Source organism: Phyllostomus hastatus, unplaced genomic scaffold (genome assembly GCF_019186645.2).
Source record: "Phyllostomus hastatus isolate PE091 unplaced genomic scaffold, TTU_PhHast_1.1 phas_contig_40, whole genome shotgun sequence".
Taxonomy (NCBI): Eukaryota; Metazoa; Chordata; class Mammalia; order Chiroptera; family Phyllostomidae; genus Phyllostomus; species Phyllostomus hastatus.
Window position 1 is genome coordinate 79,582,558 of NW_025333872.1, and position 16,522 is coordinate 79,599,079.

A 16,522-nucleotide genomic window follows, 5' to 3' on the forward strand; every position below is an offset into this window, starting at 1 on the left:
AAGATATTAATGTTGTTGCAAGTCTGTTTTAAACTTCAGAAATGTGAAATAGCAAGGAAAAGCATTTGTATAAAAGTCCATTTGTTTTTCAAAATCCTAAGTCCACATATGATTCCCAAAGAGGGAAACTAATTACTAATGCTTTGTTATTAAAATACATTGAAGAAATTTATCACCATTTTAGATTAAGATTCAAGAAAAATCTGCTGAAATTTGCAATTTTAGTTGCTGAGTAGAGTATATTGTTATTAATAGCATCCACAGCAACTTACTGCGTGAGCCAGAATTTTTAAACAACGTAACTAAGAACAGTGGGAAGAAATAGACATCAAAGCAAGAAGCTGGTAGGTTGTGCATGTAGCATTGTTCTCATGCCTCCAGCCTCGAATGAATTTAAGAACAGGCAAGAGTGCCTGCAACAATGAATAAAATTATACTTCGCAGTAACTCTATCATATTTAACAGTAAGTATTGTTTTATAAATAAAAATTTTGTTTCTGTTTTGAATATATACAATACCTATATGTATACTGGGCGATGATAAAAAGCTTGTTTTCTACTGTGAGTTGATGTTTTAAAACAGTGTTTTAATGATTCTCCCTCTTCTCCATAGCCAGCATCCTGAGTGGGGGGTTGTTTATACTAGTGTTTCTACCTGCTCTCAGCCCTCCGCAACCAGGCTTTCTGCCCTCATTACTATTCTGGGGCAGGCTTTCTACCTAAAGTCTCACATCTGTTAGGTTCTTTTCTGTGTTTATTTTGGTCTGTTCTGTTGCCATTGACCTTGTTACCTAATTATTTTTATTTCATTTTTCCACTACCTTAAAAAAATGCTTTGCAACTGTAAAAGTAAAAATGTTGAAGGGGAAAATAAACTCACTGATAACCCCACCAGATATAAACACTATTAATATTTCATGTTTGTTTTCCAGTTATATAGGTATATATTTTTTAACTTATGTGTATATCCACATCAAATATTTAAATAATAAAATTGAAATCATTTAGTACATAGCATTTACAATCTTCTTGTTTAAATACATAGAAACCACTTTTCATGTTATTCAAAATGTCTCTCCCACATTATTCTTTTTTGTCATTTTATTTTATTTTTTAAAAGATTCTATTTATTTTTCAACAGACGGGAAGGGAGGGAGAAAGAGAGGGAGAGAAACATCAATGTGTGATGGTCCCTTGAGCACCCCCTGCTGGGGACCTGGCCTGCAACCCAGGCATGTGCCCTGACTAGGAATCGAACTGGCGACCCTTTGGTACACAGGCTGGCACTCAATCCACTGAGCCACGCCAGCCAGGGGATTCAATTTTATTTTAAATTAGTTTACATTCAATATTATTTTATATTAGTTTCAGATATCCCACATTTTTATTACAGGCTCTACAGTATGCTCCTTTATGGATACATATATCATAGATTATCCATTTCTCTATTATTGGACATTTATTTAAAGTTTTCAACTTTTAAAAAAAGATTGAACAACACATTGAAATCCTTGTAGAAAAATCTTTATCCACTTCCCTAGTCGCTCACTCAGGATGACTTCCTGGAATGAGAGAGCTGGGTCAGAGCCCCGTGTATGCTGTGTGCACGTCCAGACTCCCTCTGGGACTGCAGCACCAGGTCATCTTCACCACGCCACGCCCCCCCCCCGCCCCCGGTCCCACCCCCCGGGACGGGACAGGGCCTAATCAGCCAGCTCCTTCCTAACTAGGCGATAGCATTTCAAATCTCATAGCCAATTTGATTGATAAAAAATCTTATTTTATTTGTTTGTCTCTTTTTATTAATTAATAGGTGCTTGAACATTTTTCATAAATTCTAAATCAATTGTATTTTTTCCTCTTTGAATTGACTTCATATTCATTGAATTTTTTAGAGCGTGCATCTGTTTTTGAATACTTTGTAAAAACTCTTTTTACAAAGCTATTCAAACTTTATAATTTTGAAATGGTTATTTTTTTCTAGTTTGTATCTTAAGCAAATTTGTTTTTAACTATAAACAAATATTCTTAATGAGTAAAAAATTTAAATACCAAATTAAAAGGTGATTTACGCTCTTTCCTCCAATCTTTCTGTCAGTGTGTCATTTGCCATTTAATTTCATATGCAACATTTGACACACAGATTCTACATATTGAAATTAGCAGATCTATTTACCTTTCCTTTTGGTCAGTTTCTGCCTCAGCTGGTTGTGAGAAATAATCTTAATGCAGTAAGATAAATGTACTCACATTTTCTTCTAAACCTCTTATGATTCAGTTATTAAATTTTGAAATTTACTTTTCTATATTCTATAAAGTTGTGTACTACATTTTCTTCAGTTAACAGTGTAGTCTAACATATTATCTACTACAATGTTTATAATTATTTTATTTTATTTTATTTTATTTTATTTTATTTTATTTTATTTTATTTTATTTTATTTTATTTTATTTTATTTTATTTTATTTTATTTTTTGCCGCACTGGAAAGAAACATGTTTTAAAACCGTGGCTTCATGGGGGCGTAAATGGTGAGCAGGACGCTTGGAGACCGACACTTTGCCGGGTTTTCCTCCTCGGAACCCAGAGGACGTGAGAAGTCTGAACATGTGCCCCCACCCCCCAGCTCCCTGACACCCGCCCTGACACTCCCTCCCCTGGCTGCCCTCCCACACCTGGGTTTCTGGTGGCTCCTTCTGAGCCTCCTCTTCAGGCGTTAGCTCCTCTGCCCATCACTTGAGGGGAAGAGTTCCCCACCTTCCTCCCTGACATCCTGCTCTTCCCATTCCACCCCCTGCCTCCCAGCAATCTTTGCCAAACCCGAGGCATCAGTAATCTTAATACTTAAGGGTGTTCAAATCCTCATGTTTACCACAGAGCTCTATTCTGAGTTCCTGCCGATGGGTAACACACCCTATGGTTGTCTCATTATCATTTCAACCTGAACATGTTTAAAACCGAACTCATGAAATCCCGGGTTCCGAACCTTTCTCCCCATCTCTTTAACTTGGAGGACGGGTCACCCTCCTTCCACTTTCTCAAACAAGAAATTTGGAAGGCATTCCATATGCTACCACACCAGTGGCTTAATCCTACTGCTTCCACTCCCTAAACATCCCTTGTTCTATGTCCCTCCACTCCTTCCCTCCCACATTGGCTGAACTCCTGTCTAGGCTACAGCAGCCAGTCCATCGCTCTGCAGTTCATTTTCCTCACCACCGCTACATTTGCGTTTTTAAAGAAAAATCATTATACCTCAAATTCTTTCTTAGTTCCCAATCACAGCTCTCAAAACAGGGGAAAATGAGATTTCCAGTGAGATTTCTGCTTTTCTCCCCCTTCCCTCCACCCCACGGCCTCCATCAGTGAAGACTCAAGTGACTGAAACACGGGGCACTCTCCCGAGGTCTGAGGCCTCCCCTGGCCACCCGGGTCGCCTCCCAAGTTCAGCCCAAGGGTTCTGCATTGGGGCAGTTTTCCTCGTCCACCCTCTCCCACCCGCACCCAAGTCTGATGGCCCTTTGCTGCTTGTACCTCAGTGAGCCCCCTTCCTTTTTTACCCCCCGGCCACAGAGGAAAACAATTTAGCACAGGGGAGGGGAGGGGAGGAAGGGAAGAGGATTTTATAAAGGGGTTTTGGATTCAAGATGTTTTGAGTCCAACTCTTGTTGGTTTGGGAAGTAACTTATCCTTTCTGGGCTAGGTTTCTTCGTCTGTATAATGGGGATAGTAACCTGTACACACACACACACACACGAAAGACCGTTGCGTACGTGTTGAGCAGAGTCAGTCTAATCACTGAGAGAGGTACCTAGAGTGGCCCAGAGGAGCTGATCATTAAATAGGGAAAGCACAGAGCAGGGGGTGCAGGGGTCTCCGCGACCGGGACAGAGCCGCTCCCCTCGCCCCAACCCTGCCCGCCTGGCGCAGGGGGTGGAGCGGGGAGGACAGCCCAGAGGCCCCTCCCAGCTGACTGCCCGCGGTGATCAGACGCTTCTTAGGGCCGAGCCGTGCCGACGACCGGCAGCAGGCCGGCTCAGGACATCCGCCTCCACCTTTTCCGCGAAGCCTTCCTGTCCCAGGGGCCGTTCTCGGCGGCCCGCTCTGGCGAGCGCCATCCCAGCCTCGAGCTCCGAGCCCACCAACGCCACAGGCGCGCGCGGAGCGCACCTGACCCCGGCGAGCGGGCGGGGCGGGGCGACGGGACTGACGTGGCCCGCGGCGTGGAGCGGGCGTGATTCATCAGTCGCCGCACCAGGGCCGGATGCTGGCGAGCGCAGCGGCCGCCTAGGCGCGCAGGGCCAGGGAGCAGCGGCGGCGGCTTTCCCTCTCCAGCCTCTCGTGCTTCTCTCGCTGTCGGCTGCCAGGCCCCTGCGAGGGTCAAGATGGAAGAGATCCTGAGGAAGCTGCAGAAGGAAGCGTCCGGGAGCAAGTACAAAGCCATCAAAGAGAGCTGCACCTGGGCCCTGGGTAAGCGCACAGAGAGGGGCGCGGGGCGCTGGGCACCTGCTGGCCGGTCGTGCGTCCCTGCTCGCCACCGCCGCCCGAGGGCCGCGCGGGCTTAGGCTGAAACGGCCCTGTGCGTCGGGCGCTTTCGCTGAGCATCTGTTATGCATGCATTTCGCGCAATTGCGAGAGTTGCCTCCTTGAACTGATGTGCGTAACGAGAATCCTGATTCAGGTGTTGACATCCACCGCCACCTTTATGGCTCGTGTATCTTCTTCCAAACCTTAACGGGGAACCTCTGTCCTCCACGCCGGGCGGGTCCCTTCTCCAGATCCCCAGTACAGTGGACCCTGGTCACCCGTCTCTGAGGGAGGCAGGACCGCAAGTCGGTGCGAATCCAGGGGCCCAGTTCTGAATCGCCTGTGGAGAAAACGGAAGTTGGACCATCAACCCCGATCCCGACACATGGTCGAGTGTAACCAGGAAGGACTAAGTGTTTCATTTGATTTTCCTGATAGAGGCAGCTTGTTAAGTATGAGCTTTCATGTTTATTGTACCTGAAAAAAATAACATATGGTTGGGATTGTGTAACCTTCGCAATTCTGTTGTGGTCTGGCCTTCAGACAGGTGGGATGGAGATGGGTGAGCTGGGCAGGCATTGAAATAAAGTTCCAGACAGCAAATTCGTGTTTCCTATCAGACTCAGGCTGTAGAACTCAGCCTCCGAGGAAGAGGAAAGACATTGCAATCAGGCAAGTAGATTGTCTGGATGGGGAGGCAAAGAGATCAGGGACATACTTTGGGTGATAGTGATGCTTTCAAAAAAGGAAAGGCCAAGGGGAAACCAGGGCCGCTCTGTGGGCCTCTGGCTTTGCCCAAGTCTGCATGTGATTCCTCATTTGCCACTCAATTAAAACATTAAAATTGAAACCCTTTCTCTCTCAACCAAAAAATAATCAGTGCTTGTCACATTATACTGGAAAGAGAGAGAAGTGCCAGGTTTCCACTAAATGTAAAATTCTTGTGGTGCTTTAGGTGACTCTGTTAATATTTAGGTCTGAATTCACATATGTTTGGGGCTGTGTGTCCAGATAATCATAGTAACATCTTTTTTTTACATCTGCATATTTTCACATTATTTTCTAGAATATTATCTAGGAAGCTGATCTTGTGGGCAGAACCAGAACTCGACCATTTGTTTACTATGAAAGAAAAATGGACCAGATAAATATGTGAGCAGCGAGGCTCTTAAAGCCACAGTGCTGTTTTTGCATTGCCATTGTCATTCAGCCCAGTGATTCAGAGCTAGATTCCCAAACGCATCTACTGAAAGGTCACAGGTGGCTGGGTAGCGTAATAGAGCAGGACCCGACTGTACTCTAAACACACCATTGCTTGTAGTCATTATTATTTTGCTGTAATTTAAGCAGATGTTGATAAAAGGGAGGAGAAGAGTACTCTAGTGCTTTTAATGTTTGAACTTTGATGCTCAGCATCCTGTTAAGTTCAACTGCAGTTTTGCTGAGTTTAGGTCCTCGAAGCAACCCAGGAAGGCCAGAGCCGAGGCAAGTAGCTTGCCTGTCTGAGTCAAGAGCCTAGAGTCCAGCCTGACTGTAAGAATAGAAAGGTTTTCTTTCTCTAGTTAGCAAGCTGAGACATGCACACATGAAAGGGTTAAATAACAGTGCAGGACATTCATTGTGTAGGCTGCACTGAGTCAACCAGGAAAACAGATCGAAGAAGTGGGGGCAACTGAGGTCGTGGGGGTGGGGGGAAGGGAGGGGGGTGAAGGCTGTGAGCTGGTGGGACTTTTGAAGTGGATTTGACCTTAAGAATGGATAAGCTCTGGGTTCCTTCTTTTCCTTTCTTATTTATTTATCATACATTTTTTAAAATCAAGACCTCCCCTGTCCTGAGCAGTGATATGTAAGGATGAATAAAGTACTTCCTCCCTGTAGAAGTTTATTAGAAGGCGATGTCAGAGGGAGGATGCAGCATGAACAAAGGCGCAGAGATAAGGTTTTCTGATCTTTCCTACTCCAGTCCGTGTTCCACTGTTCCATCTCTTTTTTAAAATAAATTTTATTTTGATTTATTTATTCTTTAGAGAGAGGGGAAGGAAGGGAGAAGCAGAGGGAGAGAAACATTGATGTGAGAGAAAAGCATGGATCGGTTGCCTCTGATATGCAACCCCACCCCAGCCCAGAACCCAGAACCCACAAGCCCACAATCTAGGCAAGTACCTAGACCAGGAATCTAACTGGCGACCTGTCAATCTGCAGGAAGATGCTCAAGCAACTGAGCCATAGTGGTCCAGACCGTCTTCTTCTTTTTATTGTTTAACTATAAAATACTTTAACTCTTCTGTCCCATAATTTCTTTATAGATTAAAGTATAAATTCTTTAGAACTCTCTTCAGAATCCAGCCTCAGCCCTCTTTCTAAATGCTCCCCGACCAAGGGTTCGACAGTCTACAGGAAGCTGCAGCACTTTCTTGAACACACGGTGCTCTGCACACTCCTCTGTCTCTGCCCATGCTAGGCCTTCCGCCAGGAATCCCCTTGCAGGCTCCTAAGACCCAGCTCACTTGGCAAGCATTCATTCCTGGGACTCCTCAGTTGAAGCAGTTGGTCCTCTGGGTTCAGAGCCTGCCCTCATGACTTCCCTAAAGCACCTGTAATCCTTTGAATTACAGTCAGTTGTGTGCACAGCCCCCTTTCTGGGGGCAGGATAATTGATTAATACATTGGGTTCTAGAAACAAACAAAAACAAAAAACAAAAACAAAAACACCCTAATTCAAACTGACGTAAGCAGAACAGAATTTATTCACTTTATTAACTAAATATCCCTTGGAAGGCTGTGGGTTGAGTTTGGTTTGGGAATTAGACACTGGTCCGAGGACCTTGCTCTGCTCTTTCTGAGGTTTCTAACATGCTCTGCGCGAACCTCCAAAGCTTTGGGCTTAGGGATCATCACATTGGATCGTCTCACTTGGACCATCTCAGGAAAGAGGGATCACCTCCCACTTAGACCATCTTGAGAGATAGGGGTCATCTCCTGCTGGGACCCTTATAAGGGAGAGGGGTCATCCTGACATTAGACTATCACAGGAGAGAGGAGTCCTCTCCCACTACAATCATCACAGGAGAAAGGGGTCGTCTCTCCACCTAGGCCATCATAGAGAAAGGGACCGCCTCTCACTCGGCCCATCGCGGGATCCTCGGAAGAGAGTAGAGCTCCTCCAGTCACCGCTGCTCAGTCCTTGGTTTCACTTGTTCTCTCTTGGAGTCTCGGGGTTGTGTGTGTGTCCTCGAGTCAGTCCTCGAGCTGAGGAATGGAGGGAGGTAACTGGCTTGGACCTAGGCTCCAAGGCCCAGTGAAGGAAGTCCCAGGGTCAGGAAAGGGTGGTATCCTCAAAACAAAGATAGGGTGCTGCTTCAGAAGGTGGGTGGTGGATGCTGGTCATCGAAAACGACAAATGGCAACAGTGTGGACGTCGCTTCTTGAGCAGTGTCCGGGGCTGCTGCTTATGCTTCTTTGGGCTTTCCGCACCCACAGGGTGAGGGGCGGATGTTCGCTGAATAAATCAACGTGTTAATGACTTGAGGTTTAAGCGATATTCATCTTTTTTCTATTTATAAAACTTAACTTATGTGTGTTCATTTTAGAATACTGAACAATATTCAAACAGTATAAAGAAATCATTAAAATCACCTGTAACCTCGCAACCCACAATAACACCACATTTTGGAATATTTCCCTTCTGCAGAGTATGATATCCTATAGGCTGGATTGTCATTTGTATTTTAACTATTTTAACTTTAGCACTTTTATGTCATTAATACTTCTCTGAGAATTGGTATTTTTAATAGTGGCATAGTAACTGGCAAGGAATATATATGTATCTCTCCTCCATTTGGTGCTATCTGGTTTGTTAGATTTTTTTTTTTTTTTTTTTTGGTCAATGAGGAAATGGTGTGACTAGGGAATAGGAAAGAATAGAGGAGGGTTCAGCTTGTGGAGAGCCTGAAACACCAGCACTCTCTCTCGAGAACTGGCAGTTCTGCAGGCTTGTGAGCTGGGAGAGGTAGGGTGAAATAGAACGGCACACCATTAGAACTAGAAGGGACCATGCCTTCACTTTAGACATTTTTAAAACTTATGTCAGGGATTCATGTAGAGACTGGGAAAATGGAGGTGAGGAGAAAGTTAAGATACTGGGACACCAAGTAGCGGAAGGATAGTCTTATCTACCCACCAGCCTTCCTTCTGTCTTCCCACCCACTTCTTCCAACCACAGTTTCTGTTACCTTTACAGCTGAACTTCTAAGAGTATCCACAGCGCATGTGTCCACATCCTTTACTCACTCTAGTTTTTCCCCTCCCTCCTTCCACGCACTCTCAGTGACAAATACAGAGACCCCAATCTAGCAGACCGTCCCCACGCCCATCTTACAGGTCTTCTTGGCCATGCTGAGCACACCAGGCACCAGCCTGGTCTCTGTGACCATGCCCAAACATCAAACATCTTGAGCTGCTCTGTCTCCTTTGCCAGCTCCAGCTCCTTTTCCCCGACAAAGTGTTAGAGTTTCTCAGGAGTTACTACCCTTGGGCCCTCTTCTCTTACTCCCAGCCCTACTGGAGCTGAACATGTCCATAACCACAGCATCAGTTTGGTTTCTGAGAATGTAACGCTCAGGTTTCTGTCACCAGCCCACACCTGCGCTCTGACCTCCAGACCCCAGTGCAGCTACCTACTCTGCATCTCTACTTGAATGGGATGGGCTCACTCTGGATGCTCTGTAACTCCCCTTGCTCTCTTCCTCTTGTTAGCTCCTCTAGCAGTTGTGGAGTTGGGCACTGGGCACTGTTGCACTTTCTGCATGGAGTATAAACCTTTCCCTCTGATGAGGAAAATCATGACAATTTGGTTGTTCAGTGTCAGAACCTCCCTGTGGGGAGTAGCGTCAAGTTGTCCTGGACCCTGGCCCTGCCATGCTGACTGCTGGGCTGTGCTGACCCTTGTGGCCTTCAAGCTGTTCCCAGCCCCAGAGGCGCAGTCAGGACTTCATTTTCTTGTTATCCTGTCTCAAGGCCTGACCACAGTCCACTCACTGCCTCCCTTGGCCTGTGCCCACAGCAGCGCTCATCTGACCAGTTCCCATCTTTCTGTTTTGGGGATTGCTTTGCTTACACCAATTTTTTTTGTCCCCTTGGCACAACAAGCCCGGGCCCTAGCATCATGGTTTGGCTGTTCTTGCTCCTGAGTCTCAGGACACATTTGTTGCGTATCATTCCCTCTGCTCTCTGAGCAGGGTTGGGAGAAACGGATCTCCTCCCCGGAGAAGATGGCTCACACTGACAGGGCCTATTACATCTCAGCAGTGACGAGAGGAGTCAGCGCTGTCTGAGCTGAAAAACTGGAGACAAATTGGGACTATCGAAATAGAAGAGTTTTTTGTTTTTTTCCCGGAAGAGAATAGTGACCTTTTCATTATCTCCACAATTGGAGGCAGCAGTAGTGTGAGTAATCCACAACAATAGTAAAGTATTGAACATCCAAGTCGAATTAATGAGATTTGGGGTGAGCCTCCCATAATCTAATTATGGTATGATTTAAAAAGTTTAACCCACCATTGTCATAAATGTGTGCAAGAATAATGAGATGTTACATAAAATGCTTTGTGGAGTTGAAATCCCTCACATGTGAAATATTTAAGGGTGTTGAAACCATAGTTTCAAGGAAACAACTTTCTCTGTTTTTATTGTAAGAGTATAGTACTTTAGTCAGTTGTAACTAGATCAAATTGAAGTTCTGGTTTAGGTTAGGAATTTAACTATTCCTTCTGTGTCTCTGTAGGGAAATACATCCTAATTTTTAACCTTCCCCAGAGAAGTCTCTGGGGCTATCTGGGGAGAAATAGTTTTGAGTGTGAATGATTTGCTGTCAAAGAATTGAGAATTGACTACTTTACAATTATAGAAATGTCTGGGGGAAAAAGAAACTAACAGTGAAATTGTGTGCAATGGAGTTTCCAACCTCGTGCATATTTATTTTTAACTTTGTCATCTTCCTTTTGCAGAAACCCTGGGTGGTGTGGATACCATTGTCAAGATCCCTCCCCACTTGCTGAGGTAAGGAGACTGGAGAATTGCCCACCGTCTTCTTGTGAAAGCCCAGATAACCTCGTTGGTTCATAGCATGATACTTGCCGACCAGTGGCTTATTCACATACATGAACTGAGATATTTTGTGAAGTTGCCATGAAAGGAACCTGACTGCGTTCATTTCCACCTGTTTGTGGAGTAAAGGAAGTCTGTGAGCCAAAGGGAGCTAGGGAAGTCAGAAATGAAAGGGTAATGGTCAGGGAGAGAAATCACTATAACCTAAGTGAGGATACGGACACTGGACAGTTATCTTCTACTGTGAACTAGGATATGGCGCCCCCTGTAGGGGGGAATGCAGCTCTACATCGTGTGGGATGGATTCAGTCTCTCACTGGCTAGCTCTGTGGCTGGCCACCGTGTGACAAACTCTGCAGCCACATGCAGCAGCCCTGAGACAGTGAAACTATTTCCCTTCCTTCCTCACTGCCCTAATTTTTTTATTTCCCTTCATCCCCAGAAATACATGACTTCTGTGGAAAATTTGGAAAGAACAAAAAAGGTACAGGGAATAAGAAGCATAAGTGGTAGGTAAGAAATAGACTGAGAGAGGTTAAGAATAGTATGGGAAATGGAGAAGACAAAGAACTTATATGTACGACCCATGGACATGAACTACGGCAGGGAGGAGTGCTGGAGGGAGGGGGAGTGCAGGGCAGAGGGGGATAGAGGGGAAGAAAAAAATGGGACACTGTAATAGCACAGTCAGTAAAAAATATACTTTAAAAAACAAATAAGAAAACAGTCCATATTTACACCACCTAAGGATAACCACTGAAAATAGTTTAATACATTTTTAACAGGCTTTTTCTTCGCACACACATATCTTTACACATTAACGTGAAATTGTATTTACAAGTTTGTTTCTGCTGTGTGTGTATTTTAGTCAACATCATATGGAGAATATTTTCTAATGTTGATATTTGCACTTCAAATTAAAATGTTGCATATTCTTCCATTATATGGCTGCTGTAACATAATTTATGTAGTAGCTTTCTTATTATTAGACATTTGGATCATTCCCAGATTTTCTTTGAGATTATTAAAAGTATTGAATTTGCAGTCCTTTGTTGGGCCTAATTTCTATATTGCCAGAACATGGTAATTTATTAGGCATTTTCTCTATTTTCAAGTAGATCAAACAAGAATTATGTTTCTGTCCTTTTAAAAAATGTATTACTTCTTATGTAGGTCTGAGATCCCATATAGGCTGGTGGATTGCGAGGGAATTCCTGTGTTAGTCTGAGCGCACTTTCGTTTGCGTCATCTGGCCTCTAAAGGGACTGCCTGTGCGGCAGCAGCATCCTTGCCTAGAGGAGGGCCTTACCCCCTGGGGCGGGGCGGCGGTCCCTGCGCTCCGGAGACCGTGAGGACCCACTCTCCAAGAGACACAAAACACACGTAGTTTCGGGAGGTGATTCCAGGTCCCAGCTTCTGTAGTTACTAAATGGATTTGGCCACATCTTCTTTTCCATCTCACTGCTTACAGTCGCCTTTCCCTGCTTGACAAAGGAGAGGCACAGCTGTCACCGATCGCTTCCTGAACCCGCGGTGTGTTGTCCTGCGGGGCAAAACTCTCTTCCCACCGACAAAAGCCTATGAAAATATTGGTATCCCTATTGGAAAGGGATGGATATAATGACCAGGGCACACATCTTTTTGTAGGTTAGATTTTACTTCTTAACTTTCAGCAAAATTGAAGGAGGACTTAATCTGGTTGTAAGATGATACATAAAATTCTTTGTTATAAGTCTTTATTTAGTTTTTATTTATGTAAACAAGGTATCTTACTGCTTATATATATAAAAGTGGGGAAAAAGGTATGGAATTGATGGTAAACCCCACCTTATTATAGCAATAAGGAATACTCTTCCATAGGTATATGAACTAATCGAGAAGAGCAATAAACTAGCTCTATCCATTTCTTTAGAAATGCATTTCCAATGAAGTTGTACTTTCTGTGTTAACTACATTAACAGTCTTACAAGTAAATGTTAATGCTGTTTGGACCCGTTGTGCGCCTTAGTCATGATAGCTCAAACCAGAAGAAAAGTGAACACTTAGCCTCACGGCCACAAGAAATTTTTAAAAATCACTTTATACACATTTTTGTTATAGAGAAATGTAATGGGAAGATTAATGGAAGCCTCTCAAGCATTAACACGTAATATCAAGAGAAAATCCTGTGGGGAAGTGGAATGAAAATACGAGTTCAAGGAAAAAGAGAACAATGCAGCCTTTTTCACTGTGAAAGGAGAGCTTGTTCGTGTATTTTTTTTTTGATGGATGAAGGTGGTTTTAAAATGGGTGTGGTATTTAGATTTCATTACACACACTTAAATGAGTGAAATGTTTTAATTAAAATTTTTTATAATTTCAATATGCCAGAATTATAGCCTTTGCAATTAATTAAAATTATAATTAAAAATTCAAATGTTAATTTAAAATGTGTGAAAACTAGAATTCTAAAGTTTTCTTGGAGGCTACAGAAGCAAAAATGTTTGATGACGATGCTTTGCAGCTTGGTTCCCAGGACAGGGGCTGGTGGAACCCACGTCAGGTCTCCTGGCCCCCGGTTGGGAATGGTCCTCGGAAGACAGCTGGCCTTCTCGAACTCTTGGTGTGTGTGGCCAGATGAGATGGATAAAATACGGTGTTAATGGACCTAGGGACACGTATTTTGTCCCTTGTTTAGACATTTATCTTTATTTTTATCCATGGTTTTGAGGTGTACTCAGGAGCCAGCTAGCTATCTTTTTTTTTAAAATCTCACCCAAGGATATTTTATTATTGATTTTTTGAGAGAGAGAGAAACATCATCAGTTGCCTCCCATATGCACCCTGACTAGAGATCAAACCCTCCACCTCGGTATGTGCCCTGACCGGAATCAAGCCCGAAACCTTCTGGTGTCCGCGAAGACGCTCCAACCAACTGAGCCACCTGGCCAGGGCACCAGCTAGCTATCTTATACAACCCATAAGGGAGAGTCACAAAATTGGTGGGAAGGATGCCAATGAGGAACTGTGGATGGATATATAGGTATCTTTACTTATCTTCACCATTAGTAGAACTATAATTCAGAGTTTTTATTCTACAACAAAGAGCTGGTGATGTCACCCTTGTATACAGAGGAATGTGCATTCTTATATTCCAGCTGTGCAGTGAGGTCCATCAAGCATTCTTATACAGAGAATGGAACCATATGAATGAGATGGCAGATGTGAGCCTTGTACTCAGAGACTTTGCGTTCTGAGGAGGAGAATGAAGACACATGTCACTGGAAAACACTGTTATAAGGCTACAGGTGTAAATTTATTGTAGAATTTTATCCATATACGGAAGTTTCAGTTTGACCATGATTTGAAATAGTTGGGAGCCTTTTAAAACCTCATTTAGGGTATGGGAATAAGTGATAATTAGAATAAAAAAAGTTATTGAGTCAGTAATGGTCTGGTTTACTATTTTACTTTATTATCAGGGAAGTGATATAATGAGGACATATACTATAATGAGCTTTTCTCCCTTTTGTGAATCATTCCTTTACCTTTGATTCATCTTCCCAGTACTTTAACATTTTTTTAAATTTGTTTAGAAAGAAAGAGTAAGGGAGAGAAAGAGAGAGAGAGATTATATGTGTCCTGACCGAGGATTGAACCTGCAACCTTGGAATATTGGGATGATGCTCCAACAAGCTGAGCTACCCAGACAGGTCTTCCTGGTACTTTCAAACCTAGAGAGGACTTACTCTGTCCAGTCATTATGGTTTTTTCTTCATTAAATTTATTGGGCAAGCATTATGTTTAATATGCCAACTTTTTGTTTGAGCATCTACTCAAAAAAATCTAGTCTCTGTAAATATTTGTCTGTTCATGAGAAAGAATTTGGATATATTAATTATTTAATTTTTTTCTTCAATTATATTTAGTATGTGAGAAATAAACCAGATTCATAAACTATTTCTTGTAGTCCCCTGATTTTATATTTAGATTATTTCCATTTCTGTTACATAATCCCCTAGATGTGATTATTTACAAAGTTTTTGTTATTGTCATTGCAGGTTTTGCAAAGGGCTATAGGAAATAATTCAAATCACAGATATGTTTACTGTGCTGGTTTTCGTAGTTTTTTCTTTTGCCATTGACTACTTTTCATGTTAAATTAATATTCTGATAATTACTGATACTGTTTTGATCAGTTGTGTTCATTAGTAGTGATAGTGCAAATCAGAAGAAAATTGAAAGCTGAGAGACCTATGGTTGTATTATCTTCTTTTTTTTTTCCTCTTAACATCACTTCCTCTGAGGGCCTTTGTACAAACCGAAGTCCAGATGTCACAGGAATGATTTTAGTGGCTGTGTAACACACTCAGTCATGCATAGGACATTGTAAGGGACAAACTCATGATAAAACTTTTAGCTGGAATTAAAGAGCGGTTAGGCATTGCTGATTTCTGCCCCAGGCTTGTTCGCTGAGTCAGCCACCACCCTCCTTGTTGGTACCGTGAGCTGCGTGAGCAACAGGTGTGTAAATTCATGCAGAGTGCCCATAAGGTTCAGTGGCGGGGCTGGAGGAAGGCCCAGGGAACCAGTCCTGTGGAATTTGTTAGTAGATATTTATGTGAAAATCTTTCAACCTTCCTGCCCTTAGTCTTGCTTTAGATTTCGGGACTGAGTTTTAAGAGTCTTTATCTTCCTCCAGGAGGAGTGTATATCCTCAATGTATCCTCAACACCTTTGCTCCTTTGTTATGTTCTTCTTTAGCTTTAGGTGTTCACAGGGTTGCATAAAACCCGTAAAAGAGTGGGCCATTGCCGTGGTCCTGCACTCAAGAGCATACTTGTTATGAGTCCTCTTCCTTCTGTATGCTAAAGCTTAGACCAAAGCAACAGGTCTGGGGGTGTTGGGTTAGGAAGCCAAGGCTCCCCTGTATGAGGGGCTCCAATAGGGGGACATTTTCTGAGCTGCGCTCTTCATCAAGATCATCTACTGTGTGTCTCGTAGCATGCAACTGTTCTCACTTCCTCGTCCTACTTATCCTTGAAGACTGAGCTGCTATTCATAGAAGTGACTCTTCTCTTCTTTGTGGCCTCACTAGACTCTTCTCTTTACATAATTCTGTCCTGGCAATCATGTCAGGTTGGCAGCCATTGCAGGTTCTGCTCTTTGGCCTTGTCCTCAAGGAGCTCGTGCACATAAATTACTCATCTTTGCACCTCTTAGTCCAGTGCCTTATAAATGTCTGTAGGATGAAACTACTTCTCCAAATTCTGCATCGTACATCCCAGGGAACCTGTGTCCTCATCTAGGTTCTCGGAAATCATAGTATTGAGATCCCACTCTAGCATGGGACGATCCATGCTGGAATGGAATCTCAACTTTCACAGAGCACTTCTAGTATCTCATTCACTGAAAGGGTAAGTCCCAGAAAGTCCCAACCCACTGACCTCAGTTAGCATAGTCTTAAATCCCCTCCTCGACACTCAACCAAAACCCCGAGGGGTGAATGGGTATTAGATCAGGGGTGGAGAGCTGGTGGTAGTTGTTGGGACCCTGATGTCCTATGCCCAAGGACACTGAAGAGTCCTTGGCTTACCTGGAAGCGGCATGCTGCCTGTCCTACCCCACTCCTCAACATGACTTTGACTTGGAGTGCTGTGTTTCTGTTTTAAAGAACTAAAGAAACTTTACCTCACTCTGCTCGGCCCCCCTGCCTTGTCCTGAGTCAGTCTGGGATTTCCCCTTTCTGCTAGCCCGGGTTCCTTACTTACAGCAGAACTGGTCTAGATGAGATGAAGCTGTGTGGGGGAATCCTTGAGCTATCTCATTAAAGGCAGCCATTGGCAGAGAATCTCTTTTTGGTGTTTCTGAGTGCCCTTTGGGAACAATCCCAGCCGTTACCTGGCCATGG

General features: G+C 43.6%; 1 protein-coding gene across 4 annotated transcripts in view; it reads left to right on the top strand.

The window, feature by feature from the left end:
• Window positions 1–4,013: 4,013 nt before the first annotated feature.
• ARFGEF3 (ARFGEF family member 3) overlaps window positions 4,014–16,522 on the top strand; it is a 165,805-nt gene continuing 153,296 nt past the window's right edge. For all 4 annotated transcript variants that reach the window (XM_045842823.1, XM_045842824.1, XM_045842825.1 and 1 more), the window contains exons 1-2: window positions 4,014–4,470; window positions 10,533–10,584. In XM_045842823.1, coding sequence (XP_045698779.1) covers window positions 4,386–4,470; window positions 10,533–10,584 — 137 coding nt within the window. In that variant the 5' untranslated portion in view covers window positions 4,014–4,385. The remainder of the gene's footprint in view (window positions 4,471–10,532; window positions 10,585–16,522) is intronic.